Source organism: Mustelus asterias, chromosome 25 (genome assembly GCF_964213995.1).
Source record: "Mustelus asterias chromosome 25, sMusAst1.hap1.1, whole genome shotgun sequence".
Lineage (NCBI taxonomy): Eukaryota > Metazoa > Chordata > Chondrichthyes > Carcharhiniformes > Triakidae > Mustelus > Mustelus asterias.
The window spans coordinates 30,385,487-30,408,290 of record NC_135825.1 but is presented as its reverse complement, the minus strand read 5'-3'; the positions used below and the strand labels follow the sequence as shown (position 1 = coordinate 30,408,290).

Genomic DNA, 22,804 nt, shown 5'->3' with positions numbered 1-22,804 from the left:
CCTACAATATGACTGAACGTGGAAGCAGAGAAATATCTCTGCTCCCAGGCGGAGTGGCTGGACTGCTGCTCCTCCACTGATTTGAAAGGTAAAAGTTAAATATTGCAGATGCTGGAAATCTGAAATAAAAACAAAACCCAGCAGGCCTGGCAGCAAATTTTGAAAGAGAAATGGTTTCAGGTTTTGAGTCCATGTGGCTCTGAAGAAGTCATTTGACTCAACATTAACTCTGTTTCTCTCTCCACATTTGCTGCCAGAACTGAGTTTTTCCGGCAAATACTGATTTGAGAAATTTGGGTGCCAATAAAAAGTTCTTTAAACTCTCAAGTAGCTGTGCAGAAACATCACTGCTGCTTACGTTTTGGAGATATTATGAAAAGTTAAACGATTATTTGCTTGGTCTTGAGTAACTTGCCACATTATTGGGAAGTTATTTGTAGGCAAGTAATGAATTTCTTCGCCCCACTGAACTGGACGGTGTGACAGATTAGTTTCCAAAGTTCCTGCAAAAGAGAGATTTTTAAAAATCTGTTTGTGACATCAATCTAATTTACAATAGTCATGCACTCCATTTTCTTTGCAGAATTGACTACAATGAGGGGACAATGCTGTTGAAAGAACAAAATCAATTTTGGGAGGGTATTTCACATGGCATACCATGTGCCAGCGGTGACTCAGGTCACATGGCACAGTGGTTAGCATTGCTGCCTCTCAGCGCCAGGGACCCAGGTTCGATTCCCGGCTCAGGTCACTTTCTGTGCAGAGTCTGTACGTTTTTCCCTATGTCTGCGTGGGTTTTCTCTGGGTGCTCTGGTTTCTTCCCACAGTTCAAAAGACCTGCTGGTTAGGTGCATTGGCCGTGCTAAATTCTCCCTCCGTGTACCCGAACAGGTACTGGAGTGTGACGACTAGGGGATTTTCACAGTAACTTCATTGCAGTGTTAAAGTAAGCCATTTGTGACATGAATAAATAAGCTGTAAAACATCACCAGGAAAATGGGTTTAGCTGCAGGCAAACTAATTTCTTGGCTCACCTCTACAGTCCAGCAATGTTGTTTCACCATTAGCAATCTTCTCTTGCTGCCCAGGAATGCTATGATCAGTGTTCTATACTCGCAATACAAAGAATACATTTGCCAATACAACAACTCAATTTAAATATTTAATAAAGGTACGCTATAAAATTCACAATTGGAATGATAGATTTGTGTTAAAACCTATGATTTCTGAACCTTTGCAGCTCTGCTTTAAGATAACTTGTTAGTGCAAAGTGCAAACTAGAAGGAGAGAAGAAACTTAAATTGGCAGAATAAATTTGAGGGATGTACCAGTCTTAGTTTTGTACTGTTTGAATTTTAGTTTCTGCTAATTTTGAAAAACAATTTTTTTGAAATAGAAGTAATGCAATGTTGAATCAGTGCTTCAGCCCTTGATTGTTCATCAGTCTTTGAGGAGACTGATGAACTGCAGTGTATTAAACACAATCAATTAAGCAATTTCCTTTCAGTTTATTATGTAATGGTCATTGGCTAGTTTCCTATGGATGCTAAACTGTTGCAACACATTTTCAAAGCCACTTCAGAAAAATTCACACTAACGTTAGAGGGAATGTTGCAGTAGGACTCTATTTAAGCATCCAAACAGCTGCCCAGAATTACGATCTCTGCATCTGCATTAGACTGCCCAAACAAATGTTGAAAGTAATGAACATAATGGTCATGTCCAAAAAAATAAGAATTTTGAAAATGAACTTGCATAATGTTAAATTCACCATTGTGAAATTTGCATGTTTTTGGATCATACATCTTTCCTGTTGCACGTTAATCAGCAAACACACTTATTGTGCCTATCCTGTAAAATATAATATATTTTTGTGTAATTCTAAAATCCCAATGTGGTAATAATGCACTTCTGCTACTACGGCCTGCTATGCTACGATGCGGAAAGTTTGAGTAGACTGACTAGGCCCGTATTCCCTGGAGTTTAGAAGAGCAAGGGGTGATCTAATTGAAACATGTAAATTCTTAAGGGACTTGAAAGGCTGGGAAAATATTTTCCCTGGCTGGGTTATCTAGAACACACAGCCGCAGTCTCCAGATAAGGGACCATTTGGGGCAGTTGAGAAATGCCTCCATGCAAAAGGTTGTGAATCTTTGGAATTTCCTACCTCAGAGAGCTGTGGCTGCTCAGTTGTTGAGTATATTCAAGACAATTAACATTTTGGGTATTAAGGGATATGGGGACAATAAAATTTAGGTTGAATAATGGAGCAGGCCACTCAGCTCCTGATCTCATTACTGCCTTGGTTCAAGCATGGACTAAAGAGCAGAACTCCAGAGATGAGGTGCGAATGACTCTAACTCTCTGCTGGTTGGAGTCATACCAAGCACAAAGGAATAGGGTTGTTAAAGGTCATTCTTAGGCCCAGAACATCACTGCAGGAGTTCCTCAGGGGAGTGTCCTAGCCCCAACCATCTTCAGTTTCTTCATCAATGATCTTCCTTCCATAATGTCAGAAGTGAGGATATTACCTGATGATGGCACAATGCTCTCAGCACCATTCATGACTCCTCAGATACTGAGGCAGTACATGTCCAAATGCAGCAAGACCTGTACATTATCCAGGATTGGGCAACAAGTGGCAAGTAACAGCCTGGCCTTATTAATACTGGCTACAAGAGGTCAAAGGCTAGGAATCCTGTGATGAGCAACTCTGCTTCTGTCCACAGGAAGAGTTTTAACAACACCAGGTTAAAGTCCAACAGGTTTATTTGGTAGCAAATGCCATTAGCTTTCAGAGCCCTTCTCCTTCGTCAGATGGAGTGGATATCTGCTCCCAAACAAGGCACACAGAGACACAAAATCAGTTTACAGAATACTGATTAGAATGCGAATCTTTACAGCTAATCAAGTCTTAAAGGTACAGACAATGTGAGTGTAGGGAGCATTAGGCACAGGTTAAAGAGATGTGTATTGTCTCCAGACAGGACAGCCAGTGAGATTCTGCAAGTCCAGGAGGCAAGCTGTGGGGGTTACCGATAGTGTGACATGAACCCAAGATCCTGGTTTAGGCCGTCCTCATGTGTGCAGAACTTGGCTATCAGTTTCTGCTCAGCGACTCTGCGCTGAATGCATTCAGCCTCTGATCTCCAGGTAAGCGTTCTCCAAGGAGGCCTTCACGACACACGACAACGCAGAGTCGCTGAGCAGAAACTGGTATCAAACCCAATAAACTTTTATTCTAAATACATTTCTAATATTCAATTTATTTTTGAAAGTTTGTTTTCTTGGTTGATATTAGAATTGGGAAAACAGAACTTATAATTGTCACACGAGTGACAAAATACCAAGTGTCAGGATTTCAGAAAAAGTAACTTAAATTTAGTTGTTGAACTACTTATAGGCGACATGGTGTCACAGTGGTTAGCACTGCTGCCTCACAGTGGCTTCAATTCCAGCCTCGGGTGACTGTGTGGTCTATCTCTCAGTTCCAATTCAAGCAATATTTCTCTTATAGACTTGAACTCCTCTTCAAAATCAGTTAGTGCCACACAGGTTTACGTGTTTGTACTTGTTAACAACCCTGGAGCTTTTGAACACCCTTGGGGAGAAAGAGAGAGAGACCTCTTGCTTCTTTCAGAACCCAGCAGTAACTGCTTGGCTTTCCCCTGTAAGCTTAGCTCCTCCCCATAACCACATGACTGTTAATCAATCTCATCAAAACCCTCCTCTGAAACCACAAGGGAAATGAAACAAAAATGCATCAACTCAGATTAAAACAACACATCCCTAGCTCAGATCAAGCATTAGCCTGCATTCTCAGCATGAGAACTGCCTGGTGTCCAGATGGTTGTTTTGATGCAACCTTCCTAGTGTGTCAATAGAATCTCACACCTGGAGTGAAACACCTTATCCTCACACAAATGCCCAACAGAAAAACTGTTGGGGTCTAGTCGAGCTACATAACATACTTTGGTATCTTAACACTTTAAGAAGTCTCACAACACCAGGTAAAATTCCAACAGGTTTATTTGATAGCACAAGTCACAAACTTTCGAAGTGCTGCTCCATCAGGTCACTCACCTGGTGATGTGAGACTTCTTAGTGTGCTTACCCCAGTCCAACGCAGGCATCTCCACATCTTAACACTTGGCAGGAAGAATGCTATCACTGAGCCAAGATTAAGACTTTTATGCAAGTACAAAAGGAACAAGTGTGTTTCGAATCATTCTACCCAAAACCTAGTTTGAGAAAATGTTTCTATGTGGCCTGATTTTATAGAGGAAAAGATAAAGGAGAATATTTAATTATCTAGCTCTGCATTAACGTCTTAGTTTTGACTCCTCCTTCATTATACTTTCATCATCTTTCCAGACTTTTTCCCCTCTTCCCTTGACTGGGTGTTAACTCGCATTCACTGCCCAGTAAAATACTCTTGAGCTGACTTTGAATGTAGTAATTAGTTGCTATAGAAATCCAAGTTGTATCTTCATGGTATCTTTGCTTTTCAGTGCTGATAATAGTAGCTCTGGCTGTAACTTGGAAGTGTTAGTACTCCTCTGCCCCCCACCCCCGGCACTTCCAAACAGACAATGTTATAGCATTCTTCTCTGTCCTGGTTAGCTTTGAGGGCGTGATATGTTCTTAATGACCAATCATCTGGCTTTCCCATTGCAACCAACTCTGACCTTAAGAACATAATTTAAGAACGAGAAGCAGGAGTAGGCCATCTGGCCCCTCGAGCCTGCTCCGCCATTAAATAAGATCATGGCTGGTCTTTTTGTGGACTCAGCTCCACTTACCCACCAGCTCACCATAACACTTAATTCCTTTACTGTTCAAAAATTTATCTATCCTTGCCGTAAAAACGCCAATGAGGTAGCCTCAACTGCTTCACTGGACAGGGAATTCCACAGATTCACAACCCTTTGTGTGAAGAAGTTTCTCCTCAACTCAGTCCTAAGTCTGCTTCCCCTTATTTTGAGGCTATGCCCCCTAGTTCTAGTTTCAGCCGCCAGTGGAAACAACCTTCCTGCTTCTATCTTATCTATTCCCTTCATAATCTTATATGTTTCTATAAGATCTCCCCTCATTCTTCTGAATTCCAATGAGTATAGCCCCAGTCTACTCAGTCTCTCCTCATAAGCCAACCCTCTCAACTCTGGAATCATCCTAGTGAATCTCCTCTGCACCCCCTCCAGTGCCAGTATATCCATCCTCAAGTAAGGAGATCAAAACTGTACACAGTACTCCAGTTGTGGCCTCACTAGCACCTTATACAGCTGCAACATAATCTCGCTGTTTTTAAACTCCATCCCTCTAGCAATGAAGGACAAAATTACATTTGCCTTCTTAATTACCTGCTGCACCTGCAAACCAACTCCTTGAGATTCCTGCACAAGGACACCCAGGTCCCTCTGCACAGCAGCATGATGCAATTTTTTATCATTTAAATAATAGTCCATTTTGCTGTTATTCCTACCAAAATGGATGACCTCACATTTACCAACATTGTACTCCATCTGCCAAACCCTCGCCCACTCACTTAGATTATCTATATCCCTTTGCAGACTTTCAGCGTCCTCTGCACACTTTGCTCTTCCACCCGTCTTAGTGTCATCTGCAAATTTTGACACACTACGCTTGGTCCCCAACTCCAAATCATCTATGTAAATCGTAAACTATTGGCGTCCCAACGCTGATCCCTGAGGCACACTACTAGTCACTGATCGCCAACCAGAAAAACACCCATTTACCCCCACTTTTTGCTTTCTGTTAGTTAACCAAACCTTCCCTGGTCATTGGGAATGGATTGGTGTCCAGAAAACATATTCAATCTTCACTTCAAGCAACTGTGCCTATAAGTGCAATGGGAAATGACAATGGTATAAGAGTGATTCTTGCAGTCCCGAGCTAAAGGAAACACTAGTCAAGGCTTTCTGCTTTTTGATGTCCAGTTACTACTGCAAAACAAGTGTGTGGACATTGAATTGGGTGTGGCACAATACAGCTGTTGTCCATTTGAAGAGTGGCAATAATTAGCATCTCCGTGAGAGGGGGAAAGGTAATCAAAGTGGTGCAAATAATCCTTGGTGGGATTGAAATTTCAGAGAGGCAACTCTTTCTCCAGGTACCATGCTCTAGAGGGTGTTTGCGACCATGAACTTTACATATGTTGGTTCATGGTTATGCTTGGCAGATAGGTAACTACATTTTTATAATGAGCTATATAACCCAACTTAGTCTATGGATAGAATAAAGAAACACAATTTTGATAAGGGTAATAAATTAATACTAAATCAAAATCATAATACAAATAATGGTACCTCGTTTGCAAACCCTGAATTAAAAATTTCAATTCCCTTTGTGCTTGCAAGTATGTGTATTCAAATTTGGACGTAAACTAGATTAGACTCCACCATGTCAAAATGCCTATTAGATTTGCAATTTTCCTCTGATTATCTGTATGCAGTAATTAGTATGTCTGTGGGTTACAAACGGGTGTGCTTAAATACCCGTCACTCCCCTAGATGGGTAAGCTGCAAGCACACTTGGATTGATTTCATTGAGAGAGCAGTTTCCTTGATTGGCACATCTGCCCCTTGACTCACCCTACTCTCTCCAGTACAATATTCCTTCACACTTCCTGTCTATTGGATGACTTTCAATCACTGTCAGTATAGTGTGTTTCACTTGGGTTGAATCCGTATTCTGTTGTTTCTCTCAATATTTATGCCAGCAGAGTTACCATTGGTCTCTTTTTAATATCTTTACCTGCCTGCACCTGCATTTAAAGAGATTGTGAACTTGCCTACTTGTGTGTCTAACCCTCCAAAGCACACTTATTTGTATCTACACACCCAAACATTTCACCTTTTCACTCTTCAGCTTGGATTTATATGGTGCATTTAATGTAGAAAATGTACCAAGGTCTATACAGGATCATTATTGACACCAAGGTTAGAACAGGGGAGGTAGAATTTAAAGAATGCCTCAAAAGAAGTGGTAGAGAAGCTGAAACAATTAAGTAAAGAATTATACAGAATATGGGTTTTGGTCGGACAGCACGGTGGTTAGCACTGGCTGCCTCGGTGCCAGGGACCCAGGTTCAATTCTGGCCTGGGTCACTGTCTGTGTGGAGTTTGTGCACGTTTTTCCTGGGAACCTCCTGGTGCTCCAATTTCCTTCCACAGTCCAAAGATGTGTTGGTTAGGTGGATTGGCCATGCTAAATTGTCCCAAGATCTGTCGGTTCGGGGAATTAACAGGGTAAATGTGTGGGGTTAAAGATGAGATTGCAGAGTACTTGGAAGTGCATGATAAAGTGGGACTGAGTCAGCACGGCTTTGTCAAGGGGAGGTCATGTCTGACAAATCTGTCAGAGTTCTTTGAGGAGGAAACAAGGAAGTCAGATAAAGAAGAGCCAATGGATGCGATTTATTTTGATTTCCACAAGGCCTTTGACAAGGTGCCGCATAGGAGACTGTTAAATAAGTTAAGAACCCGTGGTGTTAAGGGTAAGATCCTGACATGGATAGAGGATTGGCTGACTGGTAGAAGGCAGAGAGTGGGCATAAAGGGGTCTTTCTCAGGATGGCAGCCGGTGACTAGTGGTGTGCCTCAGGATCAGTGCTGGGACCACAACTTTTCACAATATACATTGACGATTTGAAGGAAGGAATTGAAGGCACTGTTGCTAAGTTTGCAGATGATACAAAAATATGTAGAGGGACAGGTAGTATTGAGGAAGCGGGGGGTTGCAGAAGGACGTGGACAGGTTAGGAGAGTGGGCAAAGAAGTGACAGATGGAATACAATGTGGAAAGGTGCGAGGTTATGCACTTTGGAAGGAGGAATGGAGGCATAGACTATTTTCTAAATGAGAAAATGCTTAGGAAATCAGAAACAAAGGGACTTGGGAGTCCTTGTTCAAGATTCTTTTAAGGTTAACTTGCAAGTTCAGTCGGCAGTTAGGAAGGCAAATGCAATGTTAGCATTCATGTCGAGAGGGCTAGAATACAAGAGCAGGGATGTACTTCTGAGGCTGTATAAAGCTCTGGTCAGACCCCATTTGGAGTACTGTGAGCAGTTTTGGGCTCCATATCTAAGGACGGATGTGCTGGCCTTGGAAAGGGTCCAGAGGAGGTTCACAAGAATGATCACAGGAATGAAGAGCTTGTCGTATGAGGAATGGTTGAGGACTCTGGGTCTGTACTTGTTGGAGTTTAGAAGGATGAGGGGGGATCTTATTGAAACTTACAGGATACTGCGAGGCCCGGATAGAGTGGACGTGGAGAGGATGTTTCCACTGATAGGAAAAACTAGAACCAGAGGGCAAAACCTCAGGCTAAAGGGACAATCCTTTAAAACAGAGATGAGGAGGAATTTCTTCAACCAGAGAGTGGTGAATCTGTGGAACCCTTTGCTGCAGAAGGCTGTGGAGGCCAGGTCATTGAGTGTCTTTAAGACAGAGATAGATAGGTTCTTGATTGATAAGGGGTTATGGGGAATGGGGATGAGAAAAAAAATCAACCATGATTGAATGGTGGAGCAGACTCGATGGGCTGAGTGGCCTAATTCTGCTCCTATGTCTTATGGTTAGAGGTAAAGGCGGGCGGTGAGCCTGGGAAAGATGCTCTACTCAAAGGACTGAATGGCCGCTTCCTGCACAGTAGGGATTCTATGATTTGTTGACATTCCTAATTACTCATCAAAGGGTGGTGATCGCTCATCTAAAAATGCTGATGATTTGGTACAACTAAGGGAGTGAGTCAATCATGATATGTTACTGGAATCACATTGGACTGAGATGGGTAAAGACACCCAATTTCCTTCCCTAAAAAAGATGGATATTTTTATGAAAATCTGACAGTTTTCAGAACTGAAATGTGATTCTTAAACTGTTGTGATAATTTGAAATTGCATGCTCTGGATAACTGGTCCAGCAACATTGCCAGTGAATGAACATGTCCTGTTGTGTTGCTATAAAACATTTCCTTAATTTTTGCATGAGATGAACAATGCTTTGTGTTATTGTTGAGTAATTTGGACAGCAACTTCCAGAGTATGCATGTGCACTTAATTGTGAAAAGCCTTAAATTGCTAGCCCCTCCACATGCTGCAGTACTTGATAATTTAGTATGCATTGAAATCAATGTAAAGGTGTGAAGCTGAGACACTTAACTACTAAACATGGCAACAGAAAACATGGAGGCTCTGCATACAGGCGTAAGTGAGTTCTCATTGGTGTGATCAGTCAAAATTCCTGCGTTAAGAACTCGCTGCTGTCTTGTGTGTGCCCTCCCCCAGCCTTGATTGTGAGAGAGAGTGCTTTCATTCACAAACTAAATCTGTTCCTCACTTTTTAAACAAAACCTGCAGCTATTTTTATAATTTGCTCAAATCTTAAATTTGAAAGAGTATACATTTTAATGAATACACAGAATGATCAGCTGTGGCAGCCTTCTGATGTCTACATAATTTTTCTCCTGATATGCTGTGAAGTTGCCTAATTTAGAGTTCATATTTGAAATACTTCAGGAAAACCAATGCTATTTTTCATTGTTTTTGTTTAGTGGGTGAGAAGAAAAAGGAATAAAAGACTTGATGCTAATGTTGCTAGTTAATTAAACTGCTAATTACTTATTGTACTTGGAAGCTTCCTATAACTGCTTTAATGCTTTATAAAATAAAGGAATTATGTGGTAAGTTATGTCTGTATAGATAGATTCATCTGTAGCATGTCTTTATGTTGTCACTTTTGGGGCCTTGTGTGCATTTTGATATTAACACACAACATGAAATTACTATAGGGAGAAACTTAATGATTGACAATTATTGGTTGATATTATTCCTGTCAATCCCGTGCCAAAATGACCAAATGTAAATGATACAAAGAAAAAAATTGCATATATATATAGTTTTCAAAATTAATTTATTCAGAAAGTTTGTAAAAATACATTATGTAACAGTTCAAAATTGTCAACACACTGCAGTAGAGTTCCATTTTCTTTCCCATTGCAGTTTGTGACATTACTCCATATAGATGTACAGGTTCTATTTGCAGTACTCATATAGTGTACTATGGCAAGCAGCCCTTAGACTGTGGTGTTGCTCCATTGAGTCATTTGCGGCAGCTCCTCCAAGCTTTAGTGTGTCCCTCAACGTGCAGTCCTGTACCTTGGAATGTGCTAGTCTGCAGCATTTAGTCGTAGACAGATTTTTGCATCGGAAAACCAGTAGAGTTTTGGACAGACCAAAAGAGTGTCTTTTCGATCATCTTTGCAAATGCACTTTCCAGGAGGAGGTAGGAGGTGGTCTCTTCCCTATGTCCTTCTCACTAGCAGGCAAGTTACGTACTGGTGCTTGCTTCAAAATTCTGGCGATAATGACTTTGACAATGTGCTCAGAGAATCATCCAACAGGATCCATCATCTCCCTGCAGGGCCACAAGGACAGAATGGCACAAGGGACATATGGCAAGACTCAACTGAATGGAGCAGTTTGCCACAACATGAACTATCCTTTTCAACACCTGGGATGAAGAGAACCTTGGCATTTATATAATGCTATTGACCTGCTCTAAATGTGTTCAAGCAAATAAATTATGTCGATGTTTTGTAGCTAGGACTCATGAACTATAAATAAATTAGTTAATCTTTTTAGGTGGCTTTTGTTGAAGGTATAATGTTGGCTGCAGGACTGACAAGTTCCCTGCTTTTAATAGTATCACAGGATCTTTTACTTTTGATCTAAAGAGGCAGGTGGCATCTTGGATTAAAGGCTTGTCTGAAAGTGCAACACTGATGAAGTGATCTATTTGTTGAATCTAAGTGTCAACCTAGATTTTGTGCTCCGATCCTGGAGTAGGGCTTAATTCTTCTGTCTGAGCAGCGACTGTGTAATTCCTTTAATGCATCAGTCTAGTCAATGAAATGCATTGTATTTCAATGTTACCACCAATAAATCTGATGACAGAGTTTTACTGGTTTGAAACCTCTGGTATTTATATCAATATGGCTCTCTACAGTTAAATAGATCAATCAATTTGATTTAGGAATAAATTGTTCAACCAATCTTTGAGTGCAGTAACAATCTGCACTTGTGGGTAATCTTCCGTTCCTGTTGACTTGACAGTGACCTGTGATGCATGGTGTATTTATGTTCTGTTTTCTGATTGCGAATGCAAGCTTTATAGAGGTAGCATAGTCAGCATTAATTTTAAACATCCGTTCCAAGATTGGATGTGAGCTGTTGCAATTGTACTGAAGGATATTGAACTCGCTGAGCTCAGATGTGGAGACACTGAATGTGGGATAGATGATCTTTTAAGGAAGACATCTTTCATTTTACAGTTTTCCATAGCTATTTTGTTAAAATATAATGTACTTATTTTCTAAAATATTTTTTGAGGATATTAAATTGATTTTATTTTTTTGAGGGAGAGAAACCAGCTTGATTGCGAAAAAGCTAATGCTGAGTATCGCACACAACTTGGAAGTGTCTGAGTGGTTAAATGGTTAATGGCCTAACCTTCAGTTTCGTTTTTGAGCTCAGAGCAATGCAATTATATTGATGATAGTGATAGCTGAACATTAATGAGCTCTCCTTGTGTTTTGTAGCTCTGCTTTTGACACAAAATCAACTGCACGTGTGGCAGTAAAAAAACTTTCCAGACCGTTTCAATCTATCATTCATGCAAAACGAACATACAGAGAGCTACGATTGTTGAAACATATGAAACATGAAAATGTAAGTACTCTGTGTAATTGAGGTTGAGTTATTCAAAACAACTGTTGAAGTTAAAATATTTTTTAGGTGTTGAAAATTACATTTTTCAGTGCAGTGTGGAATTTCATTCCCAAAATAACATTGCGACCACTTTTTTAAAAAATGGAATAGAATACTGTGCTAGTGGATATGAAAATTTTCATTTTTTTAAAAAGTAGGCCCTTTTTATCTGATTCACTTAACATTCTCGCAGCAATGCTGACATATAAATTAATAGGAATTATGTGAATTTGCTATAACTCAAAACTCTGGCTTAGAGCAGGGAAGTGTCTAGGTGATGCTATTGTAATAGCACTTCTCATCTTAAAGCGTTTGTTTAAATTTTGTCCTGATTTATTATAAAATCATCCATCACAGAATTCGCCATATTGTTTGTGCTGGCTCTGAGAGTTATCCCACTTTGTTCCTTATCCCTGCAGATGTTTCCTTTCGAGTATATATCCCATTCCCTTTTTAAAATCACCGTTGAACCAACACCCTTTTAAGACATTGGATTCCAGATTGTAGTTACGATTTTAATAAATCTCCTCCATTCCTCCCTGATCCCTTTGTCAATTATCTTAAATCTGTGTCCTTTGGTTACCAATCCACCTACCTATTTCTATTTATCAATCAAAATTCTTTTCCAGTTATTGTGGTGTCCAAGTATTCTGTCATCCCATATTTCCTTTCCTGGGAACACTTCCCTAGCAACATAAGGTGTTGTATACACATGGCGCTATGCTGTGCCTGACACACTCTTCAATCCCAAAACTGCACTCTCATTCTCCAACGTAGTGAAACAACTTTTGCTAGTCCTAAATCTCACTCTCACTTTAACCACTTTCAAATCCTATAAACACCCCTCACCAATATCTCATCCTCAATCACCACTCTCACTGTTCTCCAACCACAGTATACACCACCAACTGCAAGTTTGGAAACCCTCTACACCACTTTCCTATTCCTCTGGAGCACTTTTCTTCAATTTTTGCATTACCTTAATACCCTATCTTTTGAATTGCAATGCACAAAGGTCCACCTCTGGCTCTTGTGGAAAGTTAATTATAAAATCAATTAAGTAAGAGATTTTTAAAAACAGTTTTTAGGTATTGTACAAATAGGGTGGCACAGTAGTTAGCACTGCTGCCTCACAGCGCCAGGGACCCGGGTTCAATTCTGGCCTTGGGTGGAGTTTGCACATTCTCCCCGTCTCTGCGTGGGTTTCCTCCTGATCCTCTGGTTTCCTTCCACATTCCAAAGATGATCAGGTTAGGTTGATTGACCAGGGTAAATTGCCCTTTAGTGTCAGGAGGGTTAGCAGGGTAAATATGTGGGGTTATGAGCATAGGGCCTGGGTGGGATTGTTGTCAATGCAAGCTTGATGGCCCAAATGGCCGTCTCCTGCACTGTAGGGATTCTGTAAAATTGAAGCCTCTTTTCCTATATTTGGACCCTGTGAATGGTTCCCAATGCCATCTTGTAGTTGAAGAACATTGTGGTCTTTCAAAGAAAGACCTATTTTGTTCTGTCTTAGCAAGTGAATCAGAAGGCCATACTGTTTTTTTAGACTTGCTTAACAATTCCTGTTTGCTTTTTGCCCTTGTTTGAGAATTTTTGGTTCACAGCCTCAAGATTAAAGACTAGCTGGCAGATGTGGTGACTTTCTATTTGGAAATTTTGCTTCCATATGTACAGAGTTGCCTCATGTTTATTCAGCTAAGCTTGATTTAAAGGTATTCCAGCATTTCTCTCAAAGTTTAAATCCAACTTGAGTTATGTAATTGCAAGTTGCTGAATAGTCCATTAACCCATGCTGGTCTTAAGAACCGTTTGCTTTTCTTTTGGGGTGGAGAAAACTAAAGTTGCATAATCTTTTTATTTGCTCTGCTCCATGGATCCTACCTGTCAAGGGTTTAGAGGGAGAACTAGAGTGATGCTCAGCAAAGGGATTGGCCTCTCATTACAATTTAACCATATTTGCTTTACAGCATCGTTGTGGATGGAAAAGGTCAGTTTATATTTGTAATCTCCAGAAGATTTTGCTAAAAAGATGTCTCTGGTGCCTGAATAATTAGCAGAAAAAATAGGATTGATCCCAACTGAAGGTGCAGAGGGGTTATAAAATTGAGATTTTTCATTTTAAATAAAACCTCTATGTTTTGAATGTTACCCCTTGACTTAGATTTTTATTTTCATAGGTAATTGGCCTATTGGATGTTTTCACGCCAGCAACAACTTTGGAAGATTTTACAGATGTGTAAGTATGCCACTTTATAAATTAGTGGTGCTTTTTTTGAAGTTTTTTTTGCAGAGCCAGGACTTTGGGCATAACGGCAATTTTCTACTAAAGCTCCTTCCTTGTCCTAAAAAAATGGATTGGTTATTTCCTAACTTTTTTAAATCAGCCACCTTTCCCTTAAATTAAAGCGGCTTCCTGTGTGGACGTAGCATTTTGTAAATTAACACGAGGAAATCAAAGAGGACATGACTAAGTAATGCATGCATTTTTTATCTGTAGCTGTTTGTAGCCTTGTAAGCTGTATTCTTTTCACTGTTGAAGCGTTTTTCAAACATTTGTTGTACCAATTCTAGTTAGTTAACAATTGGATATTAATATTTTAAAAATGACCAATAAATGATTAATGATTTTGATTGTTGGATAGAAATCAGAAATCACAGAAAACCTACAGTGCAGAAGGAGGCTATTCGGCCCATCAAGTCTGCACCGACCACAATCCCACCCAGGCCCTACCCCCACATATTTACCCGCTAATCTACACATCTCAGGACTCTAAGGGGCAATTTTTTTTTTTTAACCTGGCCAATCAACCTAACTCGCACATCTTTGGACTGTGGGGGGAAACCGGAGCACCCGGAGGAAACCCACGCAGACACGAGGAGAATGTGCAAACTCCACACAGACAGTGGACCCAAGCCGGGAATCGAACCCAGGTCCCTGGAGCTGTGAAGCAGCAGTGCTAACCACTGTGCTAACGTGCCGCCCCACTGTGCTAACGTGCCGATAGGGTGAGCTATTTTGAATCACTACATGTGGAGACATTTTAAGAGAATGGAATCAAAAGGGCCAGCAATAACAGACTCCTAAAAATGCATTGTACATCAGTTTGTAGTTAACATTTCCATCTAACAGCTGTCAAGGCATTTTGAAGATGATTCAACTCCTCAGCCAAGTGCAGCTCATGGAAAATGTTCACTTATTCACATGTTGACCATTGCAGATTCAATACTGGGGGAAACAGTCTGCAAAAACAATAAATCCATCATGGAAATTAAGAAAAAATCATATTTATAGTATGTTATTGGGGGGGCGATTTATTCAAACAGCCCTAGATTTTCCCCTCATCGCTCATCTGTAAATAAGTGTTTATTTTGAATAAGCGGTGGTCTATTTCCCAACCCCTCAAATTTTGTGTGATCCAATTTCTGCTAATCACCCCACAGCAAACTTAAGGTAGGATGAACTCTTAAAGGATTAGTTTATTGCACACATTCAAAACGTGAAAATGATTTGCAACTTCCCATCGCGCTCATAGAGTAAAGATAGGGATAGAGGAGAGAAGGTTTTATAGTCCAGAGACCACAGAGAAAATATTGATTCACGTGTGTTCAAGAGGGCAGAATCAAAGTTCAATGTGATATTCTTCCACGGAGGTCAGCAGGCTGAAAGCTGATGTTGTAAAATTCACGTTTCCAGTGGTGTTGACTTCAAAAGATGAGGTAGGCAGACAGAGATAATCAGTTTTGTGGTGATGATGCAGCATTTCCAGCAGAAGTAGAGTAAATGGGGCTTGATGTCCAACCTGGGCAGAGCTCCTTCCATGTGGCCTGGCAGTTGGATGTTAAAACAGCAAACTGGGCTATGCAACTCAGCAAGGCCATATTAACTTCAACAAAACAGAGGCTTGTGTCACGTGACCTTAACTCTCCACAAGTTCTTCAATAAAGCATGCAAATCCATTGTCTGGAATAGGTTGGGTCTCCAGGACTGCTATACATCCCTGCTCTTTTGGGTTAAAAGGGATGTTTCTTAGACTTTGTCTCCGCTGGTAGGCCTGGGTTATCAAAGGCAAAAGATCATCAATGTGGATCCCTTTGAAGTTAGGCTGGCAGTCTCCAGGTGATTGCCAGGAGGTCCTCTGAGATAATTTGACAATTTCTGAAACTGTAAAGTGGTTTCTTTTGTCCCGGGGTCGCAAACAAATATCCAGGGGGGTGGGGGGGGGGCAGCTTTTTTTCAGCCAAGGTCCAGTTGAAATAGGCATGAGGATATAAAAACATACAATGAAGATCTGTTCTGCCACACGTAACCAACAGGGGCAGAAAAGGAAAAGTTCTGGGAGATGAGAGTAAATAATTTGTTTGCATTTGGACTACTTTACACCTCAAAGCTTAAACCCCTCATTTGTACACTCCATCAGCAGTTTTACATTTGATGTGAAAAGCGATACGAGTGTTATCTATTGGTGTCTACTGTTTCTGGATTTTTTTTTAACAATCTCGTTTTGTTTTTGAATGCCACAGAGTTCAAACAGTTAAAACCAAAATAAGGGAAATAAGCACTCTTCCTCTTAAATTGGTTTCCCTATGTCTAAATTGCCACTTTTATTTATCCCATTAATCCATGCACTTTACAAGTTCTCATCATCCTTGATCGAGCTTTCACTTTTAAAAAACAAAAATAAATTGTGCATCAGGAGCAGAATACTCCTATTCTTAACATTGGATGTTATTATTAAATGATTTGTTGAGGAAAGCATGAGTGATGTATGTGGGGAAATATTGGCGTACCCTTTAGTTAAATGCACAAATGTATAATTTATATTTTTTAATGGTCATCCTTGGTGTCGTTCCACAATATATATATATTGGGTATGACTAATAATTTCGGGCTGGATTATAGTCCGCTTTATGACATGAATTTGCATCCAGTGAGGTAGCCAAATGGATACAAAATTGGCTTGATGACAGAAGACAGAGTGGTTGTGGAGGGTTGTTTTTCAAACTGGAGGCCTGTGACCAGCAGTGTGCCTCAAGGATTGGTGCTGGGTCCACTGTCACTTGTCATTTATATTAATAATTTGGATGAGAATATAGGAGGCATGGTTAGTAAGTTTGCAGATGACACCAAGATTGGTGGCATAGTGGACTGTGAAGAAGGTTATCTAGGATTGCAGCGGGATCTTGATCAATTGGGCCAGTGGGCTGACGAATGACAGATGGAATTTAATTTAGATAAATGTGATAAATTTTGGTAGATCGAACCAGAGCAGGACTTACTCAGTTAATGGTAGGGTGTTGGGGGGAGTTATAGAACAGAGATATCTAGGAGTACATGGTCATAGCTCCTTAAAAGTGGAGTCACAGGTGGACAGAGTGGTGAAGCAGGCATTCGGCATGCTTGGTTTCATCGGTCAGAACATTGAATACAGGAGTTGGGACGTCTTGTTGAAGTTGTACAAGACGTTGATAAGGCCACACTTGGAATACTGGGTACAGTTCTGGTCACCCTATTATAGAAAGGATATTATTAAACTAGAAAGAGTGCAGAAAAGATTTACTATGATGCTACTGGGACTTGATGGTTTGAGTTATAAGGGGAGGCTGGATAGACTCGGACTTCTTTCTCTGGAGCTAAGAGGCTTTGGGGTGATTTTATAGAGGTCTATAAAATAATGAGGGGCATAGATCAGCTAGATAGTCAATATCTTTTCCCAAAGGTACGGGGGTATAAAACTGCATTTAAGGTGAGCGGGGAGAGAGATAAAAGGATCCAGAGGGGCAATATTTTCACAGAGGGTGGCGAGCGTCTGGAACAAGTCGCCAGCGATAATAGTAGAGGCAGGTACAATTTTGTCTTTTAAAAAGTGTTTAGAGAGTGACATGGGTAAAATGGGTAGAGGGGGATATGGGCCAATTGGGACTAGTTTAAGGGTTAAAAAAGGGGTGGCATGGACAAGTTGGGCCGAAGGGCTGTTTCCATGCTGTAAACCTCTGTGATTCTATTACTCTATAACTAGAAACCATTGAAAATGCAAGATGAATCAAACTTGACTTTTGCAGTTGGCATCACTCTGGGCTAGATTTAAGGTATCGGGTGTCAAAATTGTTGTTTCCGTGCCATCCATTTCCCAACCATTCCAATTTAATTGCATTTTATTTGTTGAAGTACAGAATTTCACTTTTTAAAGTTAGTTTTGACAAAGAAACAATGCTGAAAATGTGCTTTGTAATCCGGTATATTCATTATAAAGTAGCTCCTAAACTCTAAATGAATACGTCGGTGTTTAGCATTAAACTTCACACCTTTTCTTAATGTTATAAAGTGCTTGGAGGACATGAGCATAATCTAAACAAATGGAGGAAAAGCAGTGACAATCTCAACTATGCTATTCAATTTCTAATGAGTGAGTTACTCGAACCTGAAAAATCTTGGCATTTTTACCTTTGTAATTTTATGAGATTATATGTTCTCAAGATGGTTTCATACAGTACTAGACATATAGTCCTTGTTTGTAAATGCAATAAGTGTCCCACAAAACTAGAGAACCCTGTATGTTGGGGTACAAACCGCTCCCATCCCCTTCAGAGCATTGAAACTACATGTTATTTATAGGGGAATTCTCTTTGTGCCTTTGTAGGGAACAAAATCTGTGTAATCAGGTCTGCTATGCTGTTAATAGGCCAAGTAAGAAGTCTCTCAAAACCAGGTTAAAGTCCAACAGGTTTATTTGGTAACATGAGCTTTTGGAGTGCTGGCCCTTCATCAGGTGAGTCACCTGATGAAGGGGCAGCGTTCCGAAAGCTTGTGCTACCAAATAAATCCGTTGGACTTTAATCTGGTGTTGTGAGACGTCTTACTGTGCCTACCCCAGTTAAACACCGGCATCTGCACATTGTTAATAGGCCAAGAATGCATGGTCTTGGATTTCTGTTTAAATGTCTCATGTGATCTTGAGACTTCTGAACAGAAGATTGCAACAGACCTAGAATGTGTGCAGAAGCATGCTGTATAGTCATAGTTCTGTTGCCGCTCATCTACCTGGTCTGCTTGGATGTATGGTGGAATTGGGTCGCTTTCTCATTCTGATGAGTTACAGGTGGAGGGCCAATCCTCTTGCTAATTTAGCTACAGTGAAGTGCTAATTTTTGAAAAATTTATTTCCATGTTAAATTCTGCTTTTTTAAATTTAATATAAACTGAGGAAAATAATTTTTAACAATGCGGTATATCGTGCTGGAGTTTATTTTGGAATGAAGTTGGACATGACATGTTTGGCGTACTATTACCACAGGCATGTAAATTTATCCGAAACTGCTTTTATAGTGATGGTGTTATAATTCAAATTTAAGAGAATAATACCTGAGAGTTGCTCCTGAGCTTTACAATGATGAATGTGTTTCCCTCATCCCAGCAATGGATTCTGGTTAAGAGACAGAGTTTGCTGTTGTGAGTACTGTATGTTGCCTTGTCAATAGTGGTATCCCAGAATTCAACTAGGCACGGCACAGACTGAGGGTATTTACTTAAATATGTTTTATTTTTGCAGAGGAGGTGACCACTGCATGGTGTAATGTACTTTTCGTTGTATAACTAATTTGAATTTGATGTTTTCTACACAGGTATTTGGTGACAAACCTAATGGGAGCAGACCTAAACAATATAGTTAAATGTCAGAAGCTCACGGATGACCATGTACAGTTCCTAATTTATCAGATACTTCGGGGCCTTAAGGTGAAAATTTTCTCTCCCCTCGTTTCTCCAATTTTCCCTTTCTGGATCTAAATCACTGTTGAGGGCACTGACTGATTTGATGAAGTTGACAGGAGTCTAATATGTGTACATTTATGAGCAAAACGAATGGAATTATGCAACACAGAAGAATACCATTCGGTCTTTGAAAGAGTTGAATCCAACAGTCTGACTATCTTTCCCCATAGTTCTGTAATTATTTCCTTCTTTAACAATATATCCACATCCTTTTGAAAGTTGTTATTGAATGCACTAAACTTCTAGACAGTGCATTCCAGATCATAACTTGCTACGTATGATTAAAATCGCTTCTTCAGCTTCCCTCTGGGTTCATTTGCCAAATATCTTCAATCTAAATTGTCGATTTTCTGACCTACCAGCTATCAGAACCAATTTCACCTATTTACTTTATTAAAATCCTTCAATTCCGAGCACTCCTGTTAATTATTTCTGCTTTAAGAAAACTATTTCAACTCCAGTCCCACATCACTGGTACCATTCCAGTATATTTCCCCATCAACATGTCCAAAGTCTTCCTAAAGTGTGGTGCCCAGAATTGGACATAGCCTTCTATCTGAGGCATAACCAATCTTTTATAAAGATTTAGTATAGCTTTTTAAACTTTAGTATGGAACACCCTTCTCTCTCTCTCTCTCTCTCTCTCTCTCTCTCTCTCTCTCTCTCTCTCTCCCCCCCCCCCCCCCCCCCCCAGCCTTTTTTTCCTAAACTTTAGTTTATATCATTGTTGCTTCATTACTTCAAACTTCTCTGCATAAAACTATCTGTCATGTAATTGCCCATTTCACCAATCTTTCTGAGGCTGCTACTATCATCACTTGATACTATAATTACAAATTTGATGTTACCTGCATAATTTGAAATTATGCCATCTATACCCAAGTCCAAATAATTAATATGTATCAAAGCAGTAATTCTAGTATTGAGGGACACCACTATTTACTTTCATCCAGTCTGAAAAGCAGTCATTCACTACTAATCATTTTATTTTGTCATTTTTTCTATAAATCCATGCTGCCTTTCTTTCTTTAATCCCACAGGGCTCAATTTTATTAACCAGTCCATTATGTGGTACTTTATTAAACACTTCTTGAAAATCCATATTCACAATCCAAATACACTCTTCCTCAACCCTCTTTTTTTCCCCTCAAACCTTGAAATAAAGCAGTTTGTATTCTAGAATATATTATGTTAAAACTATCCGTTTTATTATGGCTTAGCTTGCTTGAATGCAGTCCTGAATTGGACAATATATATCTTGTCTATCCTTTTTCTAATAATTTGTCTATTATGGTTTGATAAGATAATTTTGCAGGGCATGCAAGATTCTTAAACAGAGGATTTCACTACCCTCTAAGGTGTGGACCCCATATCAATGAAACAACAACTTTGGGTGCAATTTCCACTTTGTGGAGAACCTTTCTTAACCCACTAAGCAATAGTATAATCACCAACACCAGTTGCTCAGTAACACCGGCACGCAGAAGTTCATTCCCAGGTGATCAGTTGGCTGAAGGCGTTATTTTGGGTAACATCCCATGACTGACTTTTCATACTTCCTGGCTGCAGCAACAATATCCTTGAGAGCTGTGACTTTATACCCCTCTCTGATCCTGGTCCCTCAATATATAAGGTCATGTCTTAAATCACATTATCCAATTGGATTATTAGTCCCACCCTGGCCATGCAAGGACCACCTGCATGCAGTTGTTTCCTGCTCTCAGCAGTAGATGTCTTCAGGTACCTGGCAGCAATGGATATGATTTCTGTATCTTTGTAAAGGAAGAAGAAAGCCATTCAAACGTGCTTCAGAAGCCATTGTCTAGGTTAATTTCTGTAGCCAATGCCCCAGTGACATGTCTTGACATGGGTGTGTATGTGTCCCTGTTTAGTTGAGACAGCCTTTATTTTTAAGTCAGTTCAATATCCGCCTCAGCGATTATGTCTTCAATCAGACCTCTTCCTTCATCTTGATGTCCTCTGCACTCCATGTTCTTACCACCTGGTGTTGAGCTCTGAATGCTGGTCCAGGCCGCAACTGGTTACATTTTACTCAAACAGAAATACAAGACATTAAAAAAATTTTGCTGCATAACAAAAATACCTGAGATATCATGTCTTACAGGCACCATTTATGTTGAATGAATACTGTCTTAGATATACTAATTCTCAGCTAATGCATGTCCTTATTTAGTTATGGATCCCCAATAGCAAGTGCAAAAGCAGATCAAAGGATTGTACCACATCAACACTTTGCTCACAAGCCAAGTAATTGATTTAGTATTTTCAGTTCAGTAACTTTAATAGCCTTATAGACCCATGTTATGTTAACATGGGTTCCTTCATTAGAAATTACATTTTGTATATGTCATTGCAATTAGGTATTAATTAAAATGAATATCTAATTTGTAGAACTATGTTGACTTAAAACTGCAACAGTATCTAATTTTGCTCTCTTCTTGACAGTATATTCATTCAGCTGGAATCATACATAGAGTAAGTATTTCATGCTGTGAATTTTATTCTATTGTTTTTATTAGCTGCTATCTATAGAAGCATTGAAAGGACAGTAGTTATTGATCCTTTTCAAATCTATGTAGACAGTATCAGATTCCTTTGACCGTTGTAACATTTAGTTGACACTTAAATGCTATAATTAGTTTTATTTGTGTAGGTGAGGGTAGTTGCAAATAAGTTAATTTCAATTTAAGACCTGATGATGGTTGCTCATTGTATCAAGTATTTGCATGTGACCTGTATTTTTCACCAAATCAATAACAATGCAGCTTTGCTTCTGCAAGTTTTGTTGTGATCCTTCTGAGGAAGGTTGGTGGAGGGGGGGGCGGGGTGGAAAGAGACTTCAGCGGGACAGTTGCTGAGCTGACTTTGCATAGGATGGCTGCAATGCCATTTTGTTTCTTGATTTTAAACCAAGAATCGCCATCTTTTTTGTTAATGTGTCTGGTGGCCAAGGCAGTTTGTTTTGACAGATACCCAATTCCTTTTTCTTGTGGTCTACATGAACATCTGTGAAGCATGTTCATGTGCGTGAAAGAGGAAAGAAAAGCTGAAACGCCTTAGTTTTCCTTCTGCATACTGTTAGTATGAGAATGAATTAAGATAAAAAATATGGAACCACTGTGAAGGCCTGTGTTCATTGTCTGTATGTAGATCTAGTTTACAAAGCAATTATTGTTGTCCTACTTCTGGTGGAGCATTCAGGGACCCTAGCTTTTAATTTTGTA

At 39.8% G+C, this 22,804-nt stretch overlaps 1 protein-coding gene across 2 annotated transcripts in view; it reads left to right on the top strand.

Moving 5' to 3' along the window:
* Positions 1-22,804, top strand: part of LOC144511877 (mitogen-activated protein kinase 14) — a 59,494-nt gene that overhangs the window by 5,701 nt on the left and 30,989 nt on the right. For both annotated transcript variants that reach the window (XM_078242300.1, XM_078242299.1), the window contains exons 2-5: positions 11,620-11,749; positions 13,969-14,027; positions 19,412-19,523; positions 22,026-22,055. In XM_078242300.1, coding sequence (XP_078098426.1) covers positions 11,620-11,749; positions 13,969-14,027; positions 19,412-19,523; positions 22,026-22,055 — 331 coding nt within the window. The remainder of the gene's footprint in view (positions 1-11,619; positions 11,750-13,968; positions 14,028-19,411; positions 19,524-22,025; positions 22,056-22,804) is intronic.